This window comes from Apodemus sylvaticus, chromosome 12 (genome assembly GCF_947179515.1).
Source record: "Apodemus sylvaticus chromosome 12, mApoSyl1.1, whole genome shotgun sequence".
Classification (NCBI taxonomy): Eukaryota; Metazoa; Chordata; class Mammalia; order Rodentia; family Muridae; genus Apodemus; species Apodemus sylvaticus.
The window spans coordinates 96,566,862-96,594,696 of NC_067483.1; the positions used below are offsets into that span (position 1 = coordinate 96,566,862).

A 27,835-nucleotide genomic window follows, 5' to 3' on the forward strand; every position below is an offset into this window, starting at 1 on the left:
AGGCAAACCTGTGTTTTCAAATTGAAATGCATGCAAAGAAATCTATAGCTGTGCGATTCTCCATGGACACAACATGAAGTGTGAAGCGCATAGAGACAGAGAGCACTGAGACGCCATCCTCTCCAGCTCTCCACTGTAGTTAGCGCAGGGATTGCTGGACCCACCGGAAAACCTCGAGAGTTAGGAGATGGAGCATTCCGTCAACGAGCTCTTCCCCAAATGAAATGAGTGTATTTAGGGGTGAAAGCATGTAAGAGCTCACGGTACCAGAATACACAGACACACACAAACATGTGCACAAGTACACAAGTACACATGTATATACATACACACATGGGGAGAGGGGGGCTTCTCAGCAAGAAGCCAACTCACATGATAAATAATGTAAACACAATTACTCACTTGGAAGAAAGCAAAACACATTCTTCCTTAAATTCCGTATCACCTACAACAAAGGAAATTCCTCCGAGATAAATAATGTAAGATGGAGTCCAGATGCAAGAGGACAACAACTTATACAAGTCCTCCATTAATTCAATGCCCACTGTCACGCAGGAAACCGGACACAAAGCACACACAAGTCAGTGGCCTGTGGAAAAGCACACGTGGCCACCACACCACTCTGTGTGAAGCCTTTGAACTGATAGAAAACTATAAACTAAAATATTTTGAAGAAAAGACTATGATCTTCAAAAGGCACTATGCAATTTCTTATAAACTGTTTACTCGCTCGTTCGTTTGTTCGTCAGTCTGCTTCCCAATCTGAGTGTGTGAGGAAGGCCACTCGCTCGCCTTTCGCTGCCACCCAGCTACTGAGCAGCCGACACAACGCCTCGCCTCATGGCAGTCACTCTTCCTTCCTTCCCCATCCCTCCTCCTGAGGGACTGCCTCAACACTCTGGCAAGTGACTGCAACACTGTGACAGAGGCAGAGCTGCCACATCACCTAACAGTCACTGCAAGTTCCTGGAATCCTTGTCAGGAATCACCTGTGTACCCCATGCTAAACAAGCCCGAGACCGGCCTCTAAGGGCCTTTCAGTTTACACGCGGATGGTGGTAAGTCTACAACAACTCTACAAAATTCCCATCCTAAACATGGTAGGATGGGTAAGAGCATCTACAAAATAAGCACCTGAAAGCTCTCCCTGTCCTATCTAGTGGTTAAGTTAAAAGCTGCACAGCCCTCAGGACGAGGTCTCCGCTGCTCACCACAGTAACAGAAGCCCAGCCCATGCAAGCGGCAGACGGCCTCCAGAGGCAACCCTGCACACACACTTTTAACTTGCAAGGGAACAGTAAATTCCTGAGGCACTTTTTAACCTATAACCAACTTCAGCTATTTTTTTTTCTTATCCAAGGTACAAAGTGAGAGTAACTTCTAACTTCTTTGACATTCCAATAACGAAGTGAAATGGGACCATGCTGAGGGAGTACATTCTGCCCACCTCCCTGCTTCTCACCGTGGGAGCAACAGCACTGCCTGAGGCCCACGGTCCATGAGGCTTTGCAGAGTCTAACTTTACAGTGTTAAAAACAAACAAGCTCACTCTGGCCTGCGCTCCTCCCCGCCTTCCCTAAAGCTCTGTAAAGCTCCATAAAGCTCTGAGCAGCGCAGCCGCAGAGCCGCACACACAGCCTGCCCGCCTCACCAGTTACCCCAATACCGCTGAGCTGCACACACAGCCTGCCCGCCTCACCAGTTACCCCAACACCGCTGAGCCACACACACAGCCTGCCCGCCTCACCAGTTACCCCAACACCGCGGCAGTTCTGACAGTAAAGAGCTCTCCCCACCTCGGCCGCAGGCACAGGACGACAGACATCCTCATGGGGAAGAAATGACAGACTAACATTAACAACCCTGCCTAAGGCTTCACACTGCTACAGCAGCCAGCAAGAGTGCTGCAGCTCAGCTCCAACACACCCATCTGGGAAACAAAACATTAAGGCTACCAACAGTATAAAGTAGTTATCAAGTAAAAAAAAAAAAAAAAAAAAAAAACTAATTATAACCCAGTGCAGTGGATGGCACATGCAGAGGAAAACTGAAGGCTAAAGGGCAGATATTCAACATAAACATAAAATATGATTATTTAAAATAAACCCAAATGGTACCTGTAACACACGGCGAAGTGTGCGTAGGCAGCTACGATCCAGTTGTGGTGGCCGGCAACTATGAGCACCTTCCTTGGATCCACTGGAACTCCTGCAGTTTGAAACAGAAGCATTTACCTCTTACACTGAGTGGGAGTTCTGGCTCAGAGGCCGTCTCCTGCTCCTGCCTGTTTGGGTTAAGGGGGTCCGACAGAGCATGCTCGCAGCTTATTAGACTATGGATCACGCCTTCACCTGACAGAGGCAACGGTAGGTAGTTCCAACAGCTACCACAAGACCCAGGAGCCTAAACTTGGATTCATTAGCTAGCTCTCAACAGAAAGTTTGTCAACTGTTCTGAGGACAAACACAGAGGATCAGATTATTACACATCAAAAAAAAAATGTGTAAAATGTGTGTTAAACGAGATTTTCCAATATCTAAATAATGAATCTGGATTTAAAAGGAATATAAAGGGCTGGAGCATAGCTCAGTACAGCAGCACTCAGGACTTTGCAACTGGTTCCACACACAAAACCATAAAACTATGAGAGGGAGGGAGGGAAAGAGGGAGGGAGGGAGGGACAGGGAGAGGAAGAGAGGGGGAGGGGAAGGGCGAGGGAGAGGGAGAGAGAGAGAGGGGGGAGAGGGAGAGAGAGAGAGGGAGAGAGAGAGAGAGAGAGAGAGAGCGAGAGAGAGAACGAGCGTAAGAGTAATATTTAAAACTCAAGGCCAGTCCCTGCCAGCTGAGTGTACGCTCACTCACTCACTCTCATCTTCCGTCTCAGTTCTGTCACTCACCCAGCTTAATAGTGTCTTCTCCATTTCCAGCGAGCGCCGGCTGCGTCCCGCTTCCCCGGGCTTCACCTTCCACAGAATTCAGTCCATTCCTAGCGTCCACAGAGGACCTAGCTGTGTTAGTTGCTTTACGACTGGGAATGCCTACAAGAGGAATGCAAATGTTATCTGTTGCACTTGAATTTCCTCATACTTTCAGACAGGATCTTCAAAAGCAACACCTCTCTCTCAGAAGGACAATGCTGCACAGGCAAAGGCCAACTTTGGTAAGTGACTGAGGGACAGAGACCTAAGCCTGCAGCGCTCCGGGGCTCGGGCCCTCAAGCTAAGGGCCAGCGCGTGCATGGAGCTCCTCTCTGCCTCACAGGCGAAGGCAGATGCCAACCCCTGCTCTGTAGACTGTGCGGCATTGCTCTCATGCAAGGGCATGGTCTGATGAGGTCAGTTTTATCGAAACTCAAAAAACCAAACAGTTTCCTTATTTTTATGCTTGTGTTCAGTGAGAAAGGAACTGTTTCCAGACTGAGCAACGGTGAGCTGCAGTACCTGGCGGGGGCAGGTAGCCATGGAACAGGACACTGCCGCAGGACGACCTCTCCAGCTCCTCACACAGCAGCAGCCTCCGCACTGCAATAGTCAACGCAAGCCTGTCAGGGGACATGCAAACACAGCCGCTCCACACCTACTCTCTCTAGTCAAGGGCAGTGGGAAAAGAAAGGAGAATGTTTAAACAGCTCACAGCTGAGACCCTTCCTCCCTGTGAAATGCTAAGCACTGAACTACTCTCCAGAGAACCTGAGAAAAGACACTGCCTCTGGGCAAGCTTAGCGCACAGGGGCAGTCCCAGGAGATCAGCACATACCTAGTGGAGTGATCCCATAAAACTCGGCCTCGTGTCTGAGAACATTGATGCTGACTCCCCTGTAAAGAAACAAACAGAAGCTGTGAGCTCTCTAATCCAGCAACCTGGGCGACCACGGCGACCAGCGACCGCGGAGGAAGCAGCAGACCCTCACGGGGATGAGGCCGCCAGGCTAAATTTTGCTTTCTCACATTCTCTTTCCAACACCATTAATACCTGCAAGTAGTTATGAGTGTGCACTGTCTTCCAGAGGCACAGACACAGTTCCCAGCACCCAAAGGGCAGCTCACATCCAACTGGAACTCCAGTCCCAGGGGATCCAACTGCCTTTTCCAACCTCCAAGGACACATGCAAATACATGCACGCACATGGTACACAGATACATGGGTGACAGGCACTCTACATAGAGATCTAACTAAATATCTAAAATAAAACATTGTTAGCTACTTAAACTCATACATATTCTGATGATTTGTATGAGTAAAAGATTTGAAGAATACAAATTATCAAGAAAAATTCAACAAGAAAAAAAATAGCAGAAACTTGTGACAAGTCTCTCTCCATGCATTAACCTTCTGCATTGCACTGTAAGCCCCCCCATCCGTCCCCTTCATTACACCGCACTGTAAGCCCCCCATCCGTCCCCTTCATTACACCGCACTGTAAGCCCCCCATCCGTCCCCTTCATTACACTGCACTGTAAGCCCCCCCATCCGTCCCCTTCATTACACCGCACTGTAAGCCCCTCCTCGTCCGTCCCCTTCATTACACTGCACTGTAAGCCCCCCATCCGTCCCCTTCATTACACCGCACTGTAAGCCCCCCATCCGTCCCCTTCATTACACCGCACTGTAAGCCCCCCATCCGTCCCCTTCATTACACCGCACTGTAAGCCCCCCCTCGTCCGTCCCCTTCATTACACCGCACTGTAAGCCCCCCATCCGTCCCCTTCATTACACCGCACTGTAAGCCCCCCATCCGTCCCCTTCATTACACCGCACTGTAAGCCCCCCCTCGTCCGTCCCCTTCATTACACTGCACTGTAAGCCCCCTGTAGCTTCCCCTTCTTCTGACTGGCTCTGCATTTCCTCTACAGTGCCCTGTACAGTGCTCATTTACACACTGTGCAGTATACTGGTTGCTAAGATACACTGAAACTTGTGTGATGAAGATGGCACCGCCACAGTAAGTGGCGGAGCTGGGTAAAACTCAATTAACAAGTGAAGAGAGAGAGCTCCAGAGACCATGGCCCGAAGGACTCATTGAGGCTCAGCTGCAAGCTGCATTTCCTTTGAGAACACAGCCAGGCCTGAGCATTTATAATTGGGAGTTAGCCGCTTCATTTGTGACTAGTTTGATAGAAGGAGGTATGGGCTAGAAAGGGCTGGAGTAAAGCAACAGCAGCCAAAGATGAGGGTCCAGGGCTTAGGGATTCAGATCCATGCACATCCCAAAACGCCAGATAGGTGTGACATGAAGAAGATGGACACAGAGGACCCCAGAGCAAGCTGGCTACCTAGACTAACCAAGTGATGGGCAGATCTAGGTGCAACTGAGAGACCCTGCCTCAGTGTAAAAGGCAGAGATTCAAGATGCTGACACCAACCTTGGTAAATGTACATACATACACACACACACACACACACACACACAGAAAGAGAGAGAGAGAGAGAGAGAGAGAGAGGGAGGGTGGGGAGGGAAAAGAGAGGCAAAGGCCCAAGACAAGAATGGGCTCAGGACAAACATGGTCTCCAGAGCTCTGGGAGCTGGAGACAGTGTCTGGACAGGCTGGCAAACAAATGGATTTGTGGAACCAGCAATACAAAATGTTATGCAAAAAAACAAGGTTAAAACATTGTTTTAAAAAACAAATCCCTAAAAAAAAAAAAAAAAATTCCTGCAAGGCAGTGGTGGCACACACCTTTAATACCAGCACTTGAGAGGCAGAGGCAGGTAGATTTCTGAGTTCGAGGCCAGCCTGGTCTACAGAGCTGAGTTCCAGGACAGGTATGTGTATACAGAGAAACCCTGTCTTGAAAAACCAAAAAAGAAAAACAAACAAGCAAACAAAATAAAAAACAATTTCCTTCTTTTGAAAAGTAACCACTCAAATTTTCCACTGCTGGGCCTCTTTAAATGACAATGACACTGGCTGCTGCTAAGGCAGGAGAGTCAGAATGCCTTGGGGATGTAAGTGTGGGTCAGTCACAGCAGACTTTGCATGGACTGAGGTGCAGGAAAAGCCCTCACTGGGGAAGCTGAGGCCTCCTCTCGCCCTCCCAGCACAGTCCACCCTCCACCACCTTCGTGAACACTGCTTGCACACACCTAGTTTCTGCACTGGGAATGCAGCAGGGAACAAAAGACCCAGAAGAATGAATAAACAACTTCATCTGCAAACGACACAGCTCCAGGGACTATGAGTCTACAGTAAGTGAGGCAGCAGCTAGAGGCAACCTGAGGGCCCTAAGATTCAGAGCCTTAGTGAAGGTTTGTCAGAAACAATGAAAATTAAAAAAAGAAAAAAATGCTAATTAAAGCTTCTCATAGGAATGCAAACTGTAATTCAAGACAGAGAACTCAAAGGTATGGTTTAGGTGATCATTCAGTCATCCATAAACTAAAGATCCATCAGAAGCTGGGTATATACACTGAAGAGTGGATGCCCTTCTAGAGTTGAGGCCTGTTTAAGAATTAAAATATTAGCATATATAGCAAGCGCTGAGGAACTGACAGGAAGAAGTGCGAGTAGTGCCTCGGGCAGACACAGCAAAAGCATGCGGCGGAGGGACAGGACTATAGAGAAGTTAAGCAGGAGCAAGAGACAGACAAGCAAGCCCAAGCCAGAGCTGCGAGCCACTGTCTACAATGCCTGCTCTGGGTAGAGCAGCGGCCCGCCACACATGGACTGCTGGCTGCAGGACTGAAATGAAACACAGACAGGATGCAGAGCAGGAGCCGCCCGGAGCTGCAGGAGCATCCCACAGGAGGAGGACACCGTGGCCGGTACCCATCCAGCTCAGCTGGGGATGCTTGTTAGGCATGGGGCAGATCAGAGCCCCTTAGAAGCTGGCAGGGTGAACTGGGGGCAAAAGAGAGAGACAGGCAACAAAACACAGGCAGAGTCAGCTCCCTACACAACACAACCGCACTCTAGTCTACCATTAGCTACACACAAGGTGACTCACACACCCAGATTCCCAACACAAGGACCAGCACCATCTGAGGAGCTGTACAAGTCACTCCCCTACCCTGACTGCACTGTGACCGTGGCATACTGGACGCTTGTGTCTCAGTAACTGTTAACACCCTGTGCCGTGGGCAGTACTAACACAGCAGCTAAATCGCAGTGCTTCCTGACCAGGCCCAGACACTGGCCACCAGCAAGGCCTCAGAAGGGTCAATCACTTACCTTAAGTCCAGTTCTTTTGTCCGAAGAAAATTTAAAATGGGGGCGAATGCTGCCGGGTCCCTATCAATAAATATCTGCAGGTGAAGAACTGTGTTATTATCAAGTCAAAATCAATGTCCCTTCCATCCCAGAAACACTAGCAGAGACCAGTTTAACCTGGCTAGACTCCCTAGCTTTGATGTTGCTAACACTGAACCTGTACAGCTGTGCTCAGGGTCCTGAAAATGCTTTCATCCTGATGACAACGCAGGGGAGCAGGAGAAGACACCTGAGTGTTTTCATTCTGATGACTGATAACACGCGGAGGTGTGTGTGTGTGGGGGGGGGGGCGAGCGGGAGAAGACACCTGGGGAAACATTCCAGATCAACCAAAACTTTGAAAATAACACAAGTGTCCCTCATGCTGCTGTGGTGGTCCCCACCGTGGCCACTGCCATAACTCCTGTGAAAAACAAAGGCAGCACCGCGCTCCAGTGCAGGCATAGTCAGAGTTACCACAGCTGTCACCAGCAGCAGGGCAGGACAGCCAGGAGCTTAACTGACAATCTCACCATGTCTGCTTCAAGGACTTGGGATTACAGCAGAGGACCACAGAATATACAGGACAAAGATGCTTACAATAGGGAAACCATGAACTGGCCTTTTGATTTAATCTTTAAGATAATTTCATGCAGACACATCTGTTTTGCTGCCTTAGTTTATCTACAAATCTCATCAACTTAACTTCAGGCTGCATCTGTGAGTTGTCACTCTCCTTGAACACTAGTCATCTGAACACAATTGCTTCTACGCTGTTGGAAGTGCAGAGAGCAATCTCCTGGTCTAACCTTATAGTCTGTTTCCACACTGTTCTGTTTCACGGGCTCATAAGAACCTGCAGGACTCTCGACTCACTCTAATCCCAACTATTTTCTTACTCACGCTTACTGTTACGTTTCAATTACTGACTAAGGCAATACAAGCTATATCCTTCCCTCTCTCTAATCACCAACATCTCAGATTGCTATATACAATAGTTACTACTAGGGGTCTATTTCCAGTTTAGAAACCCTGTATGTGACAGCTTTTAAAAATGCCACACTAACATCACTTACTAAAATGTCTACCCACTAAAAGTCCTAAGTGTTTGTTGACTAAATTTAGAAACATAATATTATACTCACAGCACCAGTTTCATCTCGAAGTGTTGAAATTCTTCCACTCAGCAAACTAGGAATCATTAAAATAAACTAGAGTGAGTTATAAAATCTGAACATAAACAAATTCCTTACCAAATGTCAAAGCCAATACAAGCAAATTGTCTCTCTCCAACTTTTAAAAAGATATCAGCTTCAATCAGGTGTGGATGTGTACTTTTAAGTCCTTAGAAGGCTGAGGCAGGAGGAAGAGTTCAGGGCCAGACTGGACCACAGCAAAACCTTTCTCAGCAGTACAAAAACAATAACATTTCTAATTTAAAGGTCAACATTTTAAATTCAAAATATTTTTTAAAGATCTTAATTTAACTACTAAGGAAACTTTTCATATTCTGGCAAGTAATCACATGTGTACTATAACACAAAGAATTATATAAATTACCTGGAAAAAAAAGAATCTGGAATCCACATAAGAGTCTGTCTTGAGGTACTGAATCTGCAATTAAAATCATCTTGCATTATAAATAAGAACGCACCTTGGGACAGCTGGTCACAGGTGAGAATGACTCCACCCACACCGATTACGTTTGCCATGCTTGCTTCTGCTAAACTTTACTAGTTTGCAGTCAGAGTTAGGATCTTCAGAATGCGCTCAGCAGAATCAAGCAAAACACTTTGTACAATCCAAGCCTCTAGTCCATCAGCAGCTCCCCCTTCTCGGCTTCACTGAGAGCAGCCTGTCTTCTAGCGGCTGCCCTCTCTAAACTTTATGCTCTGCCTCTAGTATTTTTGTCCCAGCTCCTTCTTCACCCCAGTATTCCAAGTCACACCCACCTCTTCTGACACAATCAAGTCACCAAATCCACAATGGCTTTTCCAGACATTCTGCCCTGCATGGCCTCCTTCTGGGCAACATGAAACTCACATACACTCTCTATACTCTCGTCCTGGGCTGTTTCCAGTGTGTGAGGAAAATGGGGACTGTCTGCTCCCTGCTCATCCCGGTCTATCACCCAAACTTAGAGCAAATGCCAGCGGATGGCAGACCAAGCTGAGCGAGCACTGCAGAGGTCGAATCCACGCCTGAGCACTGAGACAGCAAGGGCTTAATTAAGACACTCCATCTCCTGATAAATGATGACTCCTTAAACCGTACAACTTTCCAACTTACTTTCCAGAGTATTACTTACACACACACACACACACACACACACACACGTTTTGGGTTTTTTTAAAGGTAGGTAGCAGTGTTTGGAGCTTGACCTGTTACCCCATAGCCTAGCACTAGCACAAACCCAACAGCTACTTTGAAACAGTGTGCTAGTCAGATGCATTCTCTCAGTTCAGTGTTCTGAGACACTGGTTGCTCTGCACAATCCTGTGGCTACAACAGAACATTTCCATATAATGGAAGTATTGGTAAACAAATCACCAGGCCGTCCACGTGGCTATTGGCCTGACTGGCCTTATGTCACCTAATGTCAGTGACAGCAGAACACAGAACAAGCTCCCTTCTTGTCTGCTGCAACCTGATTATCTCACACATACCTTACCTTCTGTAGTTATCAAAGTATACTTGTTAATCAGAGGAAAAACATTAACTCTGTGTCCCCATCCACAACTCTATAATATAATCTGTAAAGAAGACTGACATACTAAGGGAAAGAGGAGATAGCTGGGTTTTAAAAAGAATTATTTATTTTATTATCTTATGTGTATGTTTTCCCTACATGTACGTATGTGCACCATGTGTGTACTGGTACCCAGAGGGTAAGAGAGGTCATCAGATCCCCTGCGAGTAGAGTTACAGACAGTTGTGAGCTACCACGTAGATGCTTGGATTTAAAAATCGGGTCTTCTGCCAGAGCAACAAGTGTTCCTAACCACTGGACCAACTCTCCAGCCCCAAATAAGTTATTTCTTATAAATTACATCTATAGAGAGAGATAAAGATATTTCCATTAAGAGATCTTATAGAGATACAAGGATGCTAACTCATAATTAATTTCACAGTTTATAAATAATGTAAGTGTTATCAAGCATTCCCATGCTCATTAATCTAAGAAAGATGCTAAAACCAAATCAGGTAGTATATTTCTGTAATTCCACTACTCAAGAAGCTAAGGCAGGAGAGTGAGCTCCATGCTAGCCTGGGAAACTGTCTCAAGACCATACCTGTATACACACATATATGAAGACATAAATAAACAGAAGGGAGTTCAATAAGCATGTACTCAAGAGAACAGGGCAAGTTTTCCTAAAGGCATTTCTTAGTAAACTCTTACATAGTTCTATAGGTTCAAAGTTCATAGTTGATAGGTTACCACTGGTCACAAAAAAACTTAAGTCAATTAAAAGAAAATCAGTCAATGGTAAATGGAAGCACTCACAGAAAGGCTCATTTGCAGAAGGCATGGTAGAATAGTTCATTTTGATTGTCTTGGATCACCATGGAAACAAACCTTGGGAGTGTTTATGAAGGACTCCCTACAATTAAAGAGGGAAGATCTACCTTTACCCTAACTTGTTTTCTGTTGCTATGATAAACACTGACAAAATCAGCCTGGGGGGGAAAGGGTTTGTTAGGCTTACAGACTCAGTCCATCACTGACAGGGGCCAAGGACAAAGGGAGACAGGAACCTGGAGACAGGAACTGAGGCAGAGACCATGGAGCAATGCTGCTCATGGGCTCCCCTTTCCTCAGCTTGCTTAGCTCCCTCTCTGATACAGCCCAGGCCTGCCTACCTCGGGACAGTACCGCCCACAGCACACTGGGTCCTCCTCTATCTATTAGCAATGAAGAAAATGACCCCGGTGGCTTGATTGGCCCGCTGTCTTATACAACCCAGGACCACCTGCCCAAGAGAGGGTCCACACACAGTGGGCTGGGCCTTCCCACAGCAAATATTCATCAAGAAAATGAGATATTCTCTCAATTCAGATCTCTTTTCATAAATGACCCTCACTTATGTCAAGCTGAGAAAAATCAATACAAAACAAAAACCACCAGCATGTTCCATCAGCTTGAGTTCAGGAGGGCAGGAGGGCAGGAGGGCAGGAGCTGAGGCCGAGGCCAGGGAGCCATGCTGCTTGCTGTTCTGGACTATGGGACTGAATGAAAGGAAAAGGAGGGCCAGAGAGACGGCTCAGTGTTTAAGAGCACTGCCTGCTCTTCCAGAGGTCCTAAGTACAATTCCCGACAACTACATGGTGGCTCACAGCCATCTGTAATGGGATTCAATGCCCTCTTCTGGCGTGTCTGAAGACAGCTACATTGTACTCGCATACATAAAATAAAAATAAATCTAAAAAAAAAAAAAAAAGGAAAAGGAGTAGTACCAGCACATCTGTGCTTGAATGCGGCGGCAGAGGGGCCAGAGCCAAGCTTCTGCACAGGGTGGACTGCACCCTCCAATCACGGGCCCAAACCTCTGTACCTTAACTGTCAGTGGCTCTGTCAGGCACTTTTTGTCACCACAACAAAGCAAACACAGACAGTAACTTCTAACACTACATGTTCATCACTTTCAGGAAACCGTATTAAAGCAAGCAGGCCTGCTTACAATCATAATATCACACCAGCATGGAGGACATACCACAGCTGTAGTCACACACAGCTGTAGTCACATCACTCAGGAGGTGGCTCGGGCAATCACAAACAGTAGGCGGGAAACCTTCACTGCACAGCCAATCAGTATCAAGCCCACCTACAAAACAATCTGCAACTTCAAGGCAAAAAGGTCGGAAAACATACATATCATTAACACATTTTAAAATCTCCTATCTCAAGTGTGCCAAAGATAGATAGATGGTGGTAAACATATGGATAAGATGACTAAAGACTTTAGCATGACTGCCTACGTAGCACACCCACTCTGGTGGCTTGCTACACAGTTAAATCTGCAAATGTAAAGCTCAACACAAAACTATGAAGTGATTTGTCATGAAATGCTAGTTATGCCGCTAGGATTACAGCTGTGAATACTGACAATGCCTCTAAGCCTGGGGTTCCTGATCATTTCCTCCAAGTCTTCTATCAATGCATGGGACAGGTACTATAGTAACTTTTCAGGAAACCGACCAATACAAAGTAACTTGCCCAAGGTTGCTAACTTCCTAAGAAGGAAGGCCTGCAATGTGCAGCAGAAACCAGTTTGTTTCTGAAACGTTCCCTCAGCCAGTCCCTCTCCTTCCTACTTTGATACCTGAGTAAACAGGGACTGTCACTGACGCTGTCAATAATATTCACCACCAGTTTTTAAAGACATCCCATAAAGCAGGAAGCCAGACAAGGCCCGGGCAGCAGCACCTGCTCACAGTCTCAGCCCTGAGCAGCACACTGTGTCTGTCTCCTGGTTCTGAGCCTTAGTCAGTGACTCCAGAGCTCCACACTGTGCCACAGGTTGTCTTCTAAAACGTTCAAGCCAGGAATACATTTATTGTCATACTTAGTAGTAATTGCTAACGAGCACTTTGAAAAATTCAGAACCCAGTCAGAGCCAAGTTCCACAGCTAAAGTACAGCTTGGTCTTCAAGATATCCATTGTCTTTTTTATTATTACCTTCTTTATGCTGATGCATTGGGTGGAAATGTGCACCGCAGTGGCGTGTGGAGTCAGTCTGCTCCTTTCATCTTTACACAGGCCCCAGGGAGGACTCTCGGGTGGCCAGCCCTACTGTGTGTTAAGTGCACTTTTTAGCCTGGCCATCTTGCCAGCCACGTCCATCCCCAATATACAATAAACAAGTACGTATGGGCCGACGAAAGGACTCAGTGATTAAGAACACTTGCAGATCCTGCTGAGGACCAAAGTTTGGTTCCCAGAACCCAGGTCAGGTGGCTCACAACAAACCACACCTGTAACCCCAGCTCTAAGGGATCCTTTGGCCTCCACATGCACCTTCATTCACATATACAATTAAGACAGAACTTTTTTTTAAAGTAACAATATAACAATATAGTTTTGTGTCATAAAGCTACATTCTTCTGAATGCCTGGAAGGAAATATGTGAGCCTTCCAGAGATGCTAGAACCACTGTTAAAATAATCTCAATCCTACTTCTCTGTAGTAACACACTGCACACTCCTCTTGTGAACTTGTTATGGTATTAACTTTCGCAAACCAAGTTACTGCGACAGTTTCATGTAATTCTAGGTGGGCAGGAAAATACTATTTACATTAGGCAGATCATCTGCACACAACCTGGTATGTATAGAACGCAGGGGGGGGGTCATTTGCGTATGACCTGCTAATGTATGGAATGCACTAGAGGTGCGATTTCTCCAACTGTTATACTTTGCTTTGGAGGTAAAAAGTGACAAAGCATGAAGACCGCCCTAAGTTCTCCAGTGTTCAGAGAGCCCATGGTTTCACTGCTGTTAATTTGTATTTTTTAAATAGCAAAAGTGTTACATGCTTAAAATCTTGGACATTGAAAACTAGCTTTCCCAGGACAACCAACTGGCCCATGCTCCTGAGCATCCCTATGTTCTTACTACGCCTTAAAGCCAAGCTCCCCTCAACTAGTGCAGGCAACACCCTTTTCTGAGAAGAGTAATGTGCAAGTCACGGCAAATCTACAAAAATGGGTCTTTGCTTTTGCTTGTTTGGTTTGTTTGTTTTGCCAACAAACTTAATAAAAGGCACAGAACGGGAGTGGAAGGCCCAAGAGAGACTAAAGAAGACAGTTCATCAGGTTTTCTCCTCGAGGATATCTAAGCTGCTCACAGGTCAGTATTTAGTCACACTCCTCTGCATGTAGAACTGACCCTTCCTGTCCATGCACCAAGAGAAACTATGGAAATGAACAGCGATGTTGATCTAACCCAGTCCCTGAACCGGCATTTGTATCACAAGGTCCCTGCTGAAGCAGGCTTTCAAAAACGCACCAGTATCTCTTGCAGAAGCTAGGCCCACAACCAGGTAAACCTGCAGAAAGGGAGGCCCGCTTCCATGCAACAGCTCAAGCCCTAGCACCGGAGACTACAACCAGCTGGAACGCTGACAGCTCGGTGTCAGCATGCCTCATGCCTCGAGAGGCCCCAAGTCACTTGGTCAGGCAGGCACATCATGACAACTGTGTTCCTGTGGCCTGACACCATAAGAACCCGGGGGAATAAAGACTGAATTTTACAAGTCTATGCACTCGACCAGACTCTAAAGAATGCACAGGGCTGCTTGCATCATGCAAAATTGTACCTGCCTGTCTCCGGTACCCCACCTGGCCGTGCAGACCCCACCCTGGCCTGCAGTGGGTACTCTACCTGGCTGTGCAGACGCCACCCTGCCCTGCAGTGGGTACCCGACCTGGCCGTGCAGACGCCGCCCCGGCTGCAGCATCTGTCCCACCTGGGCTTGCACATGCCACTCCTGCAGCCGCGGGCGTCCCACCCACTGTCCCCGTGCGGTCGTGGGCTCACCTGGTCCCCCCCACATTCAGCTGCACAATCTCCCCACTGCTGGCCGCCGCCGCGGCGAAGCTGCCGCAGTGCCCGCCCGCCATGTCTGCGGCCGGAGCCGGGGCCGGGGCCAGGAGCGACGGCTTGGCGGCCGGAGCACACTCGGAACGCCGAGCCTCCCGCAGCGTCCCGGCTCGCGCCTGCCTTCCCCACTGTGTGCTCGCGGCCTCCGCCTCTCGTGGCTGCAGGCCGCCGGCCCAGCCCGGCCTCTCCTCAGGGCCCACTCTCCTCCATGGCGGCCTCCACAACCGTCTGGAGGACGGGTCGCCGCGAGGGACAAAAAGCCGCAACGCAGGCACTTCACGCTCACAGAGTAGGAGTGGGCGGGGCTGGTGAGAGGGAGGAGCTCCGGGCGATGGGCGGAGCTGGACGGAGGGTTTTCTGCCCCTGAAACCCTAGGAAAGATTTACCTCTTGCCTCTTCACCTGCACACGGATTCAGGGGGAAAAAAAGAAAACTTCGCCTGCTCAGACTGATGTCTAAACACACGTGTTTACACTCAGTGAAAACAAATTGAACACCTTACCTACAAATTGCATAATTTTCATGCCATCACTGCTCAGGGCAGGAGAAAGCAAAAACACTGCTGGGCTGTGCAATAAATATCCAGCAACATGTTTCTAGATTGTACATACACGTACTTTTATTTTGTTTACTGACTGATATTTTTGCCTCTCGGCATTATGCATTGGAGCACCAGACCTTAGCGATTTCATTCGTGTGTGTGTGTGTGTGTGTGTGTGTGTGTGTGTGTATCCCCGGGGATAGAATATGAGGCCTTGCGCTTGCTGGACGTCACTGACCTAAATGTCCAACCTCTAAACCATACTTTTAAAGAGTACTATGGCAATGTGATGTAGGTCAGCTAATGAAGACAGCACACTATATTTCAAAGGTATCTAATTCATCAAGCTAAACTGTAAGCATTAAATGTATAATAGTTTTTCTCATAAAATTTAAACCTGATGGTCTATAAGAGGATAAAAAACATTTTACTCTCATTAATCATTGCTTAATTTTGTGCCAAATATGCCATTAAAATGATACACTTTCTCCAGATTTGATTTTAAAAATGGATAGCTGCACCAGATGTGCCATCCTGTAATCCCAGAATTTTGAGGGTAGGGGGAACCAAGGAAAGAGAATCAGGAAGGGGCTAGAGGCCTCCTCAACATAGAATTTGAGGTCAGCCTGAGATACAGAGACCCTGCCTCAAAAATAGAAGGGGGAGGAGAAGGTGGGAGGGAGGGAGGGGGAGGAGGAGAAGGGGGAGAGGGAGAGGGAGTGAAGGAGGAGGAGAGAGACAGAAGAGACAGCGAGATTATTTCCCCTAACTGGTAATAAGATTGAAAAGCAGTTAAACTCTGGTTCACTGTGAGCTTACCATGTGGGTGGCTTATATATTTTTACTGTTTTACAGGAGGTACTGGAGATTGAGCCCAGAACTTCACCTATGCAGAACACTCTACCACTCTCTTCAAAAACTAGAAGGTTGAGGACTATAATCACCCCAATAGTTGTTCAAAATTACACAGCAGGCTAGAGAAAAGGGGGAATGGTTCTGATCATATTTTACTGTGCCCATGTATAAATTCACAAGGAATCAAATGCTGTCATGCTGAAGAAAGACTGTGCTCTAGAGTGGACGTGGAAGGGCAGGATAAGCTCCCAGGCATGTGCGCATATATACATATACACATAAACATATACATACGTATATACAGCTTAGCCACCTTCCCATAGAAGGCATGTAGGAAGGAAAGATGCCTGGTTTAGTCAGGGTTACTATTGCTGTGATGAAACACAATGACCAAAGCAAGTTGGGGAGGAATGGCCTTGTTTGGATTACACTTCCATAGCACAGTTCATCAATGAAGGAAATCAGGACAGGAACCTAGAGGCAGAAGCTGACGCAAAGGCCACAGAGGAGTGCTGCTTCCTGGCTTGCTCAGCCTGCTTTCTCACAGAATTCCCAGGGGTGGCACCCCACACACACAATGGGCTGTCCCTCACCCCATCAATCACTAATTAAGAAAATGCTCTGAAGGCCTAACTAAAGCCAGACCTTACAGAGAGACATTTTTTTTCTTTCAGCTGAGAGTTCCTCCTCTCAGATGACTGCAGCTAGTGTCCAGTTAACACAAAACCAGGCTGAACATTGCCTTATGGGAAGGAATGTACATATGGAGAGAGCTTTCATTATTCAGAACCAGAAATCGTCAGAAAGAAAGGAACAGACAAGGACATTGACATATTGTGGTTTAATCTCCTACTGGAAATAACAGTTTATATCTATAAGCTTTAGTTTTCCAAAGCCTACTTTTATTGATGATTCTTAAAGCTTTAACCTCCCTTCTAGCCCACTGCCCACCAGAGGTAGTAGGAAAGAGTGGTTATTAGGAAATGGGGGAAGTGGGCCTGTTTAGAAATGGGTTCTTGGCGCAAATTCCATTTGTGTTGTTAGGAAATCAACAGTTCAGTTCACAGGTCAGCAGTGGCAGCTCAGATTCACTCACAAACATTTCACAGATATATCAGCAATCTGGTTCAGTAGTGTCAGGATAGCAGCAGCAGTGGCACAACCTAGAGAGACAGTCAGGCCTCAGCTGAATCAGCACAAGCCAGCACATTGCCAGCACGTGTGTATGTCCACATATATGTGCATTATCTTATGTGTATAGGTGTGTTGCCTACATATACAGGTGCACTATATGTGAGCAGTATCTTATGTGTATTGGTGAATTGCCTACATGTGTGTATGTGCACTACATGTGTGTATGTGCTAGTGTCTACAGAGGCCAGGAGAGGGCACCATATTCACTGGAACTAGAGTTACAGTTGGTTGTGAGTCACCATGTGAACCTTGGAATTAAATCTGGGTCCTCTGCACGAGCAATGGGTGCTCTGAAATGCTAAATTATCTCTCTAGATATCACACTCCCCAATTTCTTTCCATTTGGTATTTCTAAAAGTGAAGATTTGCTTAACAGATAACTGAGAACAAAAATTCCCCCCAAACATACAATGGTTCCAATCTGCATGGTATTTTCTTCCTGGTGCAATAAGAACTCACCATTTAGCACTTGATTGTGACAGAGATTAAGGCAATGATTGGTGCCACAACAGTCTAAGTTACACACATTCTATCCTTTCTCAATAAAGATGACCTTTTTTCTACCAAGCATGTTAGTCACTCAAGTGATAACTCAAGGCTGCCAAGGCTTGGTGCATTCTGAGTTACACCTGGCTTGCAGACAGAACCACATTCCACAGTCAGTAGCAGAGGGTGGATAAACATCAACTCACAGATGTCATTAGGCATGAATGTGACACATCTCTCATAAGCTCCTTTTCTGATGCTCTGTCCCCAGCTGATGGTGATATCTGGAAGTTGTGGCCTAAATAGCAAAAGTAGGTCACTAGGTGTGGGGCTTTTAATATTACACTGGCCCTTGGTTCTTGCTCTCTGCATCTTGGTCAACCATAATGTGAAGAGCCTCTACACTATACTCCTGTCACTATGGAAATATTTCAATGTGCTTTCTCCACCATGATGGACTAAAATCCCCTTACAGTATGAGCCCAAACAAGCCTTGTCTCCCTTCAGTTGTTTCCACCAACTTTCTAGGTGACAATGATGCAGAAGCTGATTGACAGACTGAGTAATGAGCTATGAGTGGGATTCCCACAAATGCTGCTTCCTTGGATTTGATTGTATTGACTGTGGTACCACAGGTTTGCTCTTGAATGTCTCTCTTAGCCCCATAAATTAAAAGGTGGTTTCAAGCTTCGCAATATGGATAGATGGTATAAATTTAAAAGGTAGAGCCCAATGGTAGGTATTTAAAATCACTGGCAGGATATCCTCAAGGAGGACTGGTGGACACCAAGCCCCCTCCTTTTCTTTGATTCCTGGCTATGAGATGAATAGTTTCAGACAGGAAATGAAACCTTGCGGACTCTAAGTGAAAATCAACCCTTCAAAAAAAGAAAAAGGAAAAAAAGAAAATCAACCTTTCTCTTTACAAGTCAACTATCACATGTTTCGTTATGGCAACAGAAAGAGAACTGACACAAGTGGCTCCCAGTTTAGTGTAATGTGCTTACTGGTTATCGAGGTTGCCAAGGAAATGCTACTCCAAGCACAGGAAGAGGTGTGGTACTCCCACGCCCTCTAAGAGGGCTTCTAAGGCCTCCCAAGCATCTCCATGTGCTCCACCATTGGGAAGATCTCTGAGCGTGGTCCACTGGGTTGTATGAGGGCATCATTGCCTATGCACTGCTCAAGCATGACAACAGAGCTTAAGGGAGACTGACTTAAAAGGTACCATGAAGGCTACCAGGCGGGGTGTTCCAGATTCCTCTCAGTCTCTTTACAGAACATTCTTCCCTCCGGGGTGTGGAGCAGAACCTTTCTGGAATATGCAAAGTCTTACTTAGATAAGCAGGTCAGGGAGCTCCTGACAGCCAGCCAGCTTCCAGACAGGAAGGCTGTGATCTGCTTTGGGGAGAAATGCTGATTCCCACGGCTTGGCCTCAGGAGCAAGTTATGAGCCTGGAATTGCAGAGGGGACCCCGAATGTGTAGATTAGAAACAAGCACACTGGGAAAGCCTTTGGGCAGGCCAGCCTCCTGGGTCCTTCTCACTGAAGGACTTTGCCCTGTGAAGGCAAAGTCCTTCCGTGAGAGCTATAGTCTTCTTGAGAGTCTTCCTGCCTTCCCTGAGAGCTATAGTCTATTGCCACACCCCTGGGGGCGAGGCTGGAAGCAAGTGGGAGCAGGTTCTGGTTCCAGAGAAAGCTAGTCAAGAGGTTGGGATGCTCTGTCTTCTACTTTGCCCCATGTATTGGTTATTTTTTTCCCGGTACTGAGATAAAATACCATGGCCAAAAGCAGCTTAGACTAGCAGAAGATGTATGTCGGTTTACACAATATGATCGAGATAGTCCAGCAGTGGCTTTCTTATCCTGTAGCGGCCAGCATCCCGTAGTTGCTTGGCCTATTCGACCCTTGACTAGAGGATTCCTAGAGTTTCAGTCTGTATTGGAAACCCAAACACGTCAGTGTGGGAATTCAGCAACAGCAGGAGGGTCTCTGAGCTCATTAGCAGTGTAAAGGAACAGGCAGGAGCAGAAAGTCTCTTTCTTCTGCCTGTGTCTCTTTACCTGGGCTGTCCCCAGAAGTTACCCTTCACAAACAGGATGGGCCTTTCTGCTCTGAATGACTTGATCCGAAAAACTCTTTACAGTGTGTGTGTGTGGGGGGGGGGGGGGCGTCCACTGCCTTGTTGGGGGTTGGTCTGGAGCTGCTGTGTATGCACATGCTAAATTTGAGCCCTTAAGAGCCGGTTCCTCAGAAGCAAATTCCCACAGACACCAGTCTTTGTTGTGTAAACTTTGCTCCCAAATGTAAAGCTATTGGTTAAATAAAGGAGGCTACAGCCAATCACTGGAGAGAATAGAGGTAGGCAGGGCTTCAGTTATGGGGGCTGGGAGGGGGGGTTACAAGTAGGTATCAGAGGAGATAAGAAGGAAGGAGGAGGAGAGAGGTAAAAGAAGAAAGGAGATTGTTGTGGGAGGAGATGGCTCTTGAGCGCTTGTGGCCAGGAGAAGTGGACTCTGAGGACAGGCAGATACAGCAGAAACAACGCGGACAAGGCTCAGACAGCAAGTACTTGAGAAATGCGGCAGGGGAATGATAGTCTAGTGGGCACAAAAATAGATTAGCGGCATTTCACCCAGTAATTGTGCTAAAGCTGATTTTAAAAATCTATAGGACTCTGCCTCGATTATTGGGGAGCTGGCGGGTCTTACTAATAACTAATAGAGTTTATTAAAATCCATTTAAGGTGCCTTGCACTTTCGTTGATTCCAGATCCAGTCGAGCTGGCAGGTCAGTCAAGCCGGCAGCCAAGATGAACTGTCATACCCTCATGTCTTAAAGGCACTTACAGGCTCACAGGAAAGGACTTGTGGCTGGTGAGAGGGCTCACCCCGTGAGTTCCCAGTAACCATGAATCCTCTCTTTGCCTTTGCTCAGCCTTGGCTGCACCTCAACTGCTTTCCCCATGGCTGCTTCTTGAGGGTCCGCGCTTTGTGCCACCACAGGTGAAACTGTGCAGAGGTCAATCTTCCTGTGAAGGGGCTGCCGCTCCTGCAGTCAGCTTTCCAGGTTTCTCCATAGGCTTGGCTCTTGTGGACTTATTCATAAAACTGTTGGGGGCTGGAGACAGGGCTCGCTGTTCTCACAGAGGACCCTGGTCAAGTGGCCAGCACCACACCGGGCAGCTCATGGCCACCTGTAACTTCAGTGCCAGGGAATCCAAGGCCCTTTTCTGGTTTCCATGAGCACATATACGCAGCTTCAGATGCATAATTTTAAAAATAATTTTTTCAAATAAAATAACTATTTTCCTTTTCCCCATTAGGATGGAAGCATTATCATCGTAGGGCCCTCACCTCTTCTGTGAAAGCAGAGCTCAAATGTGGTTTTGGTTATAATCCCCAGGGTTGTGGTCTGTATTTCCTGTCCTTTAGCTTCTCTCATCTTTTAAGTACCGTCAGGATGTCTGGTAGGCCATGGGGCCCACTTCGGGCAATCTAGGGAAACACTAGATTAGAAATAAGTTAAAGTTTTTACTTTTACAGGAAAAAAAAAAAGCAAGGTGTCAATGTGAGAATTTTCTGTTCAAAGAGAAGACCGCTCTCCTGCCATTGATCAAATTAGTCACAGGACCAAGACAGAGAGCATTGATTCAGAATTCTAAGAGGGAGAACACTCAACAAAGTCTCTCTGTGTTCTACTGGATACACAAACAGCAACACCCCCACAGTGTCCACATTGTTCCGCGTTCCGTTCGTAGTGGAGACGGTTTTCCTTGAAAGGTCAGGGCAGAAGTGGGAAGCAGCCTTTCCTGCTTGAGACCAAAAGGAGGTCACACAGGGTCAAGCTCTCTCCATATCTCCTCTGTCTCTCCCCCGCTGTGTCCTTCCTATGCCACATGGTTGACAGCGATGGCGGCAGCCACGTTGTTTTCTTTCTCCGTGAGATTGTAGTGGATGAAGGAAACCATTCCCTCCCATCAGCCTTTGCGTTCATCTGCACTGGTCAGAGAACCGCTGACCTTGGCCATCTAAGTCCCACACAGTGCCAGTCACTCGCGGGAATCGGAGGGCAGAGGAAGAGAGTGAAGCAGTGAGCAAAGGAAAGGACATTCAGAAGAACTAACCAGGAAGAAAAGCAATGTTCAAACGTCTGGACCCAGAGCTGGGAGACGCTCAGGGTCAAGGGAACCAAGGCGAACGGCGAACGGAAACAGAATGGAGGCTCCGGTGGAGAAGTTGAGTTTTGAGGCAAATCCTCACAACAGGCAGGCGTGTCTTCCCTTTATGCATTGTGGACCCTAGAGGCCAATTCCAGCCCTGGGAGCCTGGACTAACTAAGCACATGTCATCCATCAAGCACACAAGGGCAGGCTTCTCAAAGATCTTCCATTCTTTTTTTGTTTTTCGTTTTTTTGGGGGGGAGGGGGGCAGGGTTTCTCTGTATAGCCCTGGCTGTCCTGGAACTCACTCTGTAGATTGAAAAATCCTCCTGCCTCTGTCTCCCAAGTGCTGGGATTAAAGGCATTGCCACCACTGCCCCGCTAACATCTTCCATTCTTGACCTTTAGCCCAAGAAAAATTTGCAAGACCTTGGACATATACATATATGAAGTACTACACACGTAGAAGTATTTACTAATAATAAGTCACAAGGAGGATGAGGAGATGGCTCAGTGGGTCAAGGCGCTTGCTATATAAGCCCTGTGACCTGAGGTTGAGTCCTAGAGGTGGAAATAGAGCCAGCTCCATCACCGGCCCTCTGTCCACCACATGGTTATATCCCAACAGCAATAACAATCTGTGAATGGTTAAAAGATCCTGTTAGAAACTTGTTATAAAGCATTTCTTTGGTAAATATAATTTTGCCATTTGCAAAGGCAAATGACAGGGATGTCTTTGCTGAGTTTTACATAAATAACTAAATATTAGTTGAGCGTTGGATACTGTGGGGCTTCTCTGGTATTATTCAGAGTTGTTCTGTGTTTTGGTTTTGCAATGGTCCACACTGAGAAGGCTGCTGTGCATATATACACTATATAAGTGTATTTTGGGCCATTTAAGAAATCATGAGACAGTGCTGTGACCCCCAAGCCAACATTCATTTCATGGTCTTTCATGAACCCCAAGAAACCAACACAAATCACTGTTCGAGATAAAACACCCTAATGCAATCAAATGCCGAGGCATACCGCTCTGATACAGGCGGAGAAACAATGGGGAAATAGTGAGAGTCTATGTTTTCTGTAAGTTAAACCATTGTGTTTCTGTGGGGGAAGACTTTGCAGGAGGCAATAGAAAAAGTGCAACTCACGACAAATGAGCCAAACATGTTCCAGGCAGCATGCCTTGCTGCTATGTCACACAACTGCATGCAGGGCAGGGCACAAAGCATGCATCTGTGTGTTTAGAACCTAGGCCATAGTGAAGTCACACAGAGCAACACACGTGAGCACTGTCACCCACACCCCGGCTTGTTATGCATTTGACTTTGAATAGAATCTGAAGCACTCCACATTCAGAAACCTTCTGCTACCAGAGTTCTTGTGACTTCCATATAGGGTCATGTCGAAGCGAGCTTAGAGGCCTGAAGGTAGGAAAGGATACTCTGCCCAAGGGAACAGAAGGGCATTCTGCCCAAGGGAATACATCAGGAACAGAGAGATGACAAGGGACAGCTGGGGACACTGCATGCCTGAGGCGCTGTTAGGCAGCTTTTGCTATGCGGAAGTGATGAAGTCTATTGGGAGAAATTTGCTCTAGTTCTTTTGTTTTTGTCTTTATTAAACCACAGATTCTACCATGGTTATGCTATCGAATTAATATTCCAAAAGTGCTTAGAAAACTCGGGATAGTTTAAGGAGTGAGGGGAAAGATTCAAGCATTATTGCCTGTCATAAAACACAAGTGAAGGAGTCAAAGTTGTATTTTGTACTATTTGTTCTGGTATTATGAAGTTTTTAGTTCAATAGTCCAGGACTCCTCTGTGATCTGTGGATCCATTTAGCAGGTTTGACTTTTCCCCTAAGGCCTATGACATAGCTAGTTACAGGTTGCTACCCCCTTACAGTGCCAGATATGGGTTCCGTCTAAACAGGCCTTTCCTGATCCAAACAGTGGTTGGTTATTCCCAAAGTATGTGTGCCACTATTGGACCAGTGAGCATATCTCCTTGAAAACAACTTGTGATATATTTTTGTGCCCATAGATCAGAGCACCCCTCAGCCATCAGAGAAGCGGCTCACAGGAGATGGTAGTTAACACAGACTTCCAAGTGGTCATTGTGCAGACAGTAAGGAACCACGGGGTGACCCAAATGGGACATATGAACAGGACACATCCCTCCCATCAACGCTTTCTGAAAGAGGGAATGGAACTATCGCAAGTCTGAGAGGTATCGGAGAGTATCAGAGAAACAGAGTTTTCCAAATATAACAGGGCAGTTGAACATATGAATGAATTCACAGTAATACTGGCAGCGTGCACAAAACCTGTGCAAACCCCAGTCAGATAAAATTCCAGTGTAGAATGGGGAAGATAAGCAACCCCCCAAGGATTAGCCAAAGAGTTATTTGGTAAAGTGCTTCTAGGGTCAGGAGAGTCGGTTTTCTCTAATGATGTGAGTCCTAGCGGGCCAATTACATACCATAGCTTGTCTCACTCCTGGGCTACAGAAACTGACCTTGATGGGTGTTGTGGGGAGAAGAAATCTCAAAGTTGTGTGGGATGGGAGGGAAAAGAAGAAGAGAATGATGGGAAGAGCTGGGGAAGAGACAGTAAACATACATTACATAAAATTCATAAAATGCATCAGAATGAAAAATATTAAAACTTAAACAAACAAAAAGGAAGTGCGTATAGACCCTGTGTGCCGTGACCACTGTGATGACCCACGATTGCTCAGCTCTCGGCGCCTCCCGGAGGCTTAGCCTTCCTTCAGGGCCATGGCTAGTCTTAAATATATAAAATTCTATCTAAACCATTTTGAAAACTACCCAGTGTTCACTGCTTTCTTCTGGCCATCTTACCTGCTGCATCTACTGACTGACTCCATCTTCTTCTGAACCCTGTATCCTCCCAGACTTTCCTGACTCACTACTGTGAACTTACCACACACATTTCCTTTGACTGTTAAATGCTTGAGGGGTACACACCTCTACCATAAAAATTTCCCGGATCCTCAGCCTTCTGGGAAGGCTCATGCTTCCCTCAGCGCCTGCCCCTGGCTTGTACACAGTTTATAAAGCACTGTGAATGGACCATGTGGGTGGTATCGGACAAAGTCACAGTAAAGATAAAGTCTTGAGCCCGTAAATTTACAGCTTCGTGATGAGGGCAGATAGAAAAATTCATTAGTAAATTACGGAAAAATATATCTCAATTGTATAATGTGATTTTAAAACTATAAGGTGTAGGTGAAGCCTTGAGTGAATGTATTGCCATGTCAAGGGACAGGTGTCTCAGACCCATGACCATGGCCATGTCAAGGGACAGGTGCCTCAGACCCATGACCATGGCCATGTCAAGGGACAGGTGCCTCAGACCCATGACCATGGCCATGTCAAGGGACAGGTGCCTCAGACCCATGACCATGGCCATGTCAAGGGACAGGTGCCTCAGACCCATGACCATGGCCATGTCAAGGGACAGGTGCCTCAGACCCATGACCATGGCCATGTCAAGGGACAGGTGCCTCAGACCCATGACCATGGCCATGTCAAGGGACAGGTGCCTCAGACCCATGACCATGGCCATGTCAAGGGACAGGTGCCTCAGACCCATGACCATGGCCATGTCAAGGGACAGGTGCCTCAGACCCATGACCATGGCCATGTCAAGGGACAGGTGCCTCAGACCCATGACCATGGCCATGTCAAGGGACAGATACCTCAGACCCATGACCATAGCCATGTCAAGGGACAGGTACCTCAGACCCATGACCATGGCCATGTCAAGGGACAGGTGCCTCAGACCCATGACCATGGCCATGTCAAGGGACAGGTGCCTCAGACCCATGACCATGGCCATGTCAAGGGACAAGTGCCTCAGACCCATGACCATGGCCATGTCAAGGGACAAGTGCCTCAGACCCATGACCATAGCCATGTCAAGGGACAGGTGCCTCAGACCCATGACCATGGCCATGTCAAGGGACAGGTGCCTCAGACCCATGACCATGGCCATGTCAAGGGACAGATACCTCAGACCCATGATCATAGCCATGCCAAGGGACAGGTGTCTCAGACCCATGACCATAGCCATGTCAAGGGACAGGTGCCTCAGACCCATGACCATGGCCATGTCAAGGGACAGGTGCCTCAGACTCTTGACCATGGTCATGTCAAGGGACAGGTGCCTCAGACCCATGACCATGGCCATGTCAAGGGACAAGTGCATCAGACCCATGACCATGGCCATGTCAAGGGACAGGTGCCTCAGACCCATGACCATAGCCATGTCAAGGGACAGGTGTCTCAGACCCATGACCATGGCCATGTCAAGGGACAGATACCTCAGACCCATGATCATAGCCATGTCAAGGGACAGGTACCTCAGACCCATGACCATAGCCATGTCAAGGGACAGGTGCCTCAGACCCATGACCATGGCCATGTCAAGGGACAGGTGCCTCAGACCCATGACCATGGCCATGTCAAGGGACAGGTGCCTCAGACCCATGACCATAGCCATGTCAAAGGACAGGTGTCTCAGACCCATGACCATGGCCATGTCAAGGGACAGATACCTCAGACCCATGATCATAGCCATGTCAAGGGACAGGTACCTCAGACCCATGACCATAGCCATGTCAAGGGACAGGTGCCTCAGACCCATGACCATGCCCATGTCAAGGAACAGGTACCTCAGACCCATGACCATAGCCATGTCAAGGGACAGGTGCCTCAGACCCATGACCATGGCCATGTCAAGGGACAGGTACCTCAGACCCATGACCATAGCCATGTCAAGGGACAGGTGCCTCAGACCCATGATCATGGCCATGTCAAGGGACAGGTACCTCAGACCCATGGGGAGGCAGAGCCTTCCTCATATCTGAGTGTAAGTGTTGATAGTGTGCACAGAAAATTTCCTCCACAGCTTTCTCACTCGAGATGTTACAGCCTGAAGACTGTCCCTCCCCCGAACTTCTCCTTACCAGATGAGCTAAGCCTACCTCCTGCTCAGCTAGATACAGTAACCCTGCCTTCTTTTTCGCTGTATGCAATAGCTCTACCTTCCTGCTCCATTGCACACAACAAATGGGCGGTGCGGCTTCTCCGTCAGAAAGTCCAAACTTCTCTAGGTCTGTGTTTTCTTCATTCTCTTGCAGCCCGTCTGTCAGGGTTCTGGGACCCAGACCATGCAAAGCCGCGGCAAAAACCAGAATTATAAGGTGCTCTCTTAGTATGGAGGTGTTGACTGAATGGGAGAATTCATTTATGCAGCTTCTGGGAGACTGTGACCCCTGCTTGGGTGGAGTTTTTTGGTGATGCACCTGTTTTAGAATCGCCTGAGTTCCTGTAAGCTACCTTGAGCTTCTGTCTTCTATAAGCAACCTAAATGTAAGCAAAAAATGTCATGGATTCACCAGGCTGGACTTAATATTTCCTTGTTCTCTCATGGGTCCTTACCTTGGGTGAATAGAAGGCGCTGATAGAGAACAGGATGGTCAAGGCACAGCATCAGGGAGCAGAGTGGTGTCTGAAGACACCAGCAAGGTTGCATGCAAGACCAGCAAGAACAAACACATTATTGGGAGATGATCCAGGGAAAATTGCCCAGTGTTGGTTGGGAGAGCAAAAGTGTTTAGGGGTGGGGCAGGGGGGAGCGAGAGTCACCAAAAAGACTAGAGACTCAAGCTTAATGTCAACAAAAGACGATTAGGGCGTGGCACTGAAGAGGTGAGCTACAATGACACGAGAACACACAGCCTCCAGAGTTCTTCAAATACAACATTAAGTTAAAGA

General features: G+C 47.2%; 1 protein-coding gene across 4 annotated transcripts in view; it reads right to left on the reverse strand.

The window, feature by feature from the left end:
• Kctd3 (potassium channel tetramerization domain containing 3) overlaps positions 1–15,032 on the reverse strand; it is a 36,627-nt gene extending 21,595 nt beyond the window's left edge. For 3 of the 4 annotated variants that reach the window (XM_052200401.1, XM_052200398.1, XM_052200397.1), the window contains exons 1-8: positions 14,728–15,032; positions 8,748–8,801; positions 8,333–8,378; positions 7,170–7,243; positions 3,757–3,815; positions 3,441–3,521; positions 2,898–3,038; positions 2,118–2,208 (exon numbers count right to left, since the gene is read on the reverse strand). In XM_052200401.1, coding sequence (XP_052056361.1) covers positions 2,118–2,208; positions 2,898–3,038; positions 3,441–3,521; positions 3,757–3,815; positions 7,170–7,243; positions 8,333–8,378; positions 8,748–8,801; positions 14,728–14,810 — 629 coding nt within the window. In that variant the 5' untranslated portion in view covers positions 14,811–15,032. Of the gene's footprint in view, positions 1–2,117; positions 2,209–2,897; positions 3,039–3,440; positions 3,586–3,756; positions 3,816–7,169; positions 7,244–8,332; positions 8,379–8,747; positions 8,802–14,727 lie in introns of those variants that run through there. The other variant, XM_052200400.1, reaches the window with a different exon arrangement.
• Positions 15,033–27,835: the final 12,803 nt, after the last annotated feature.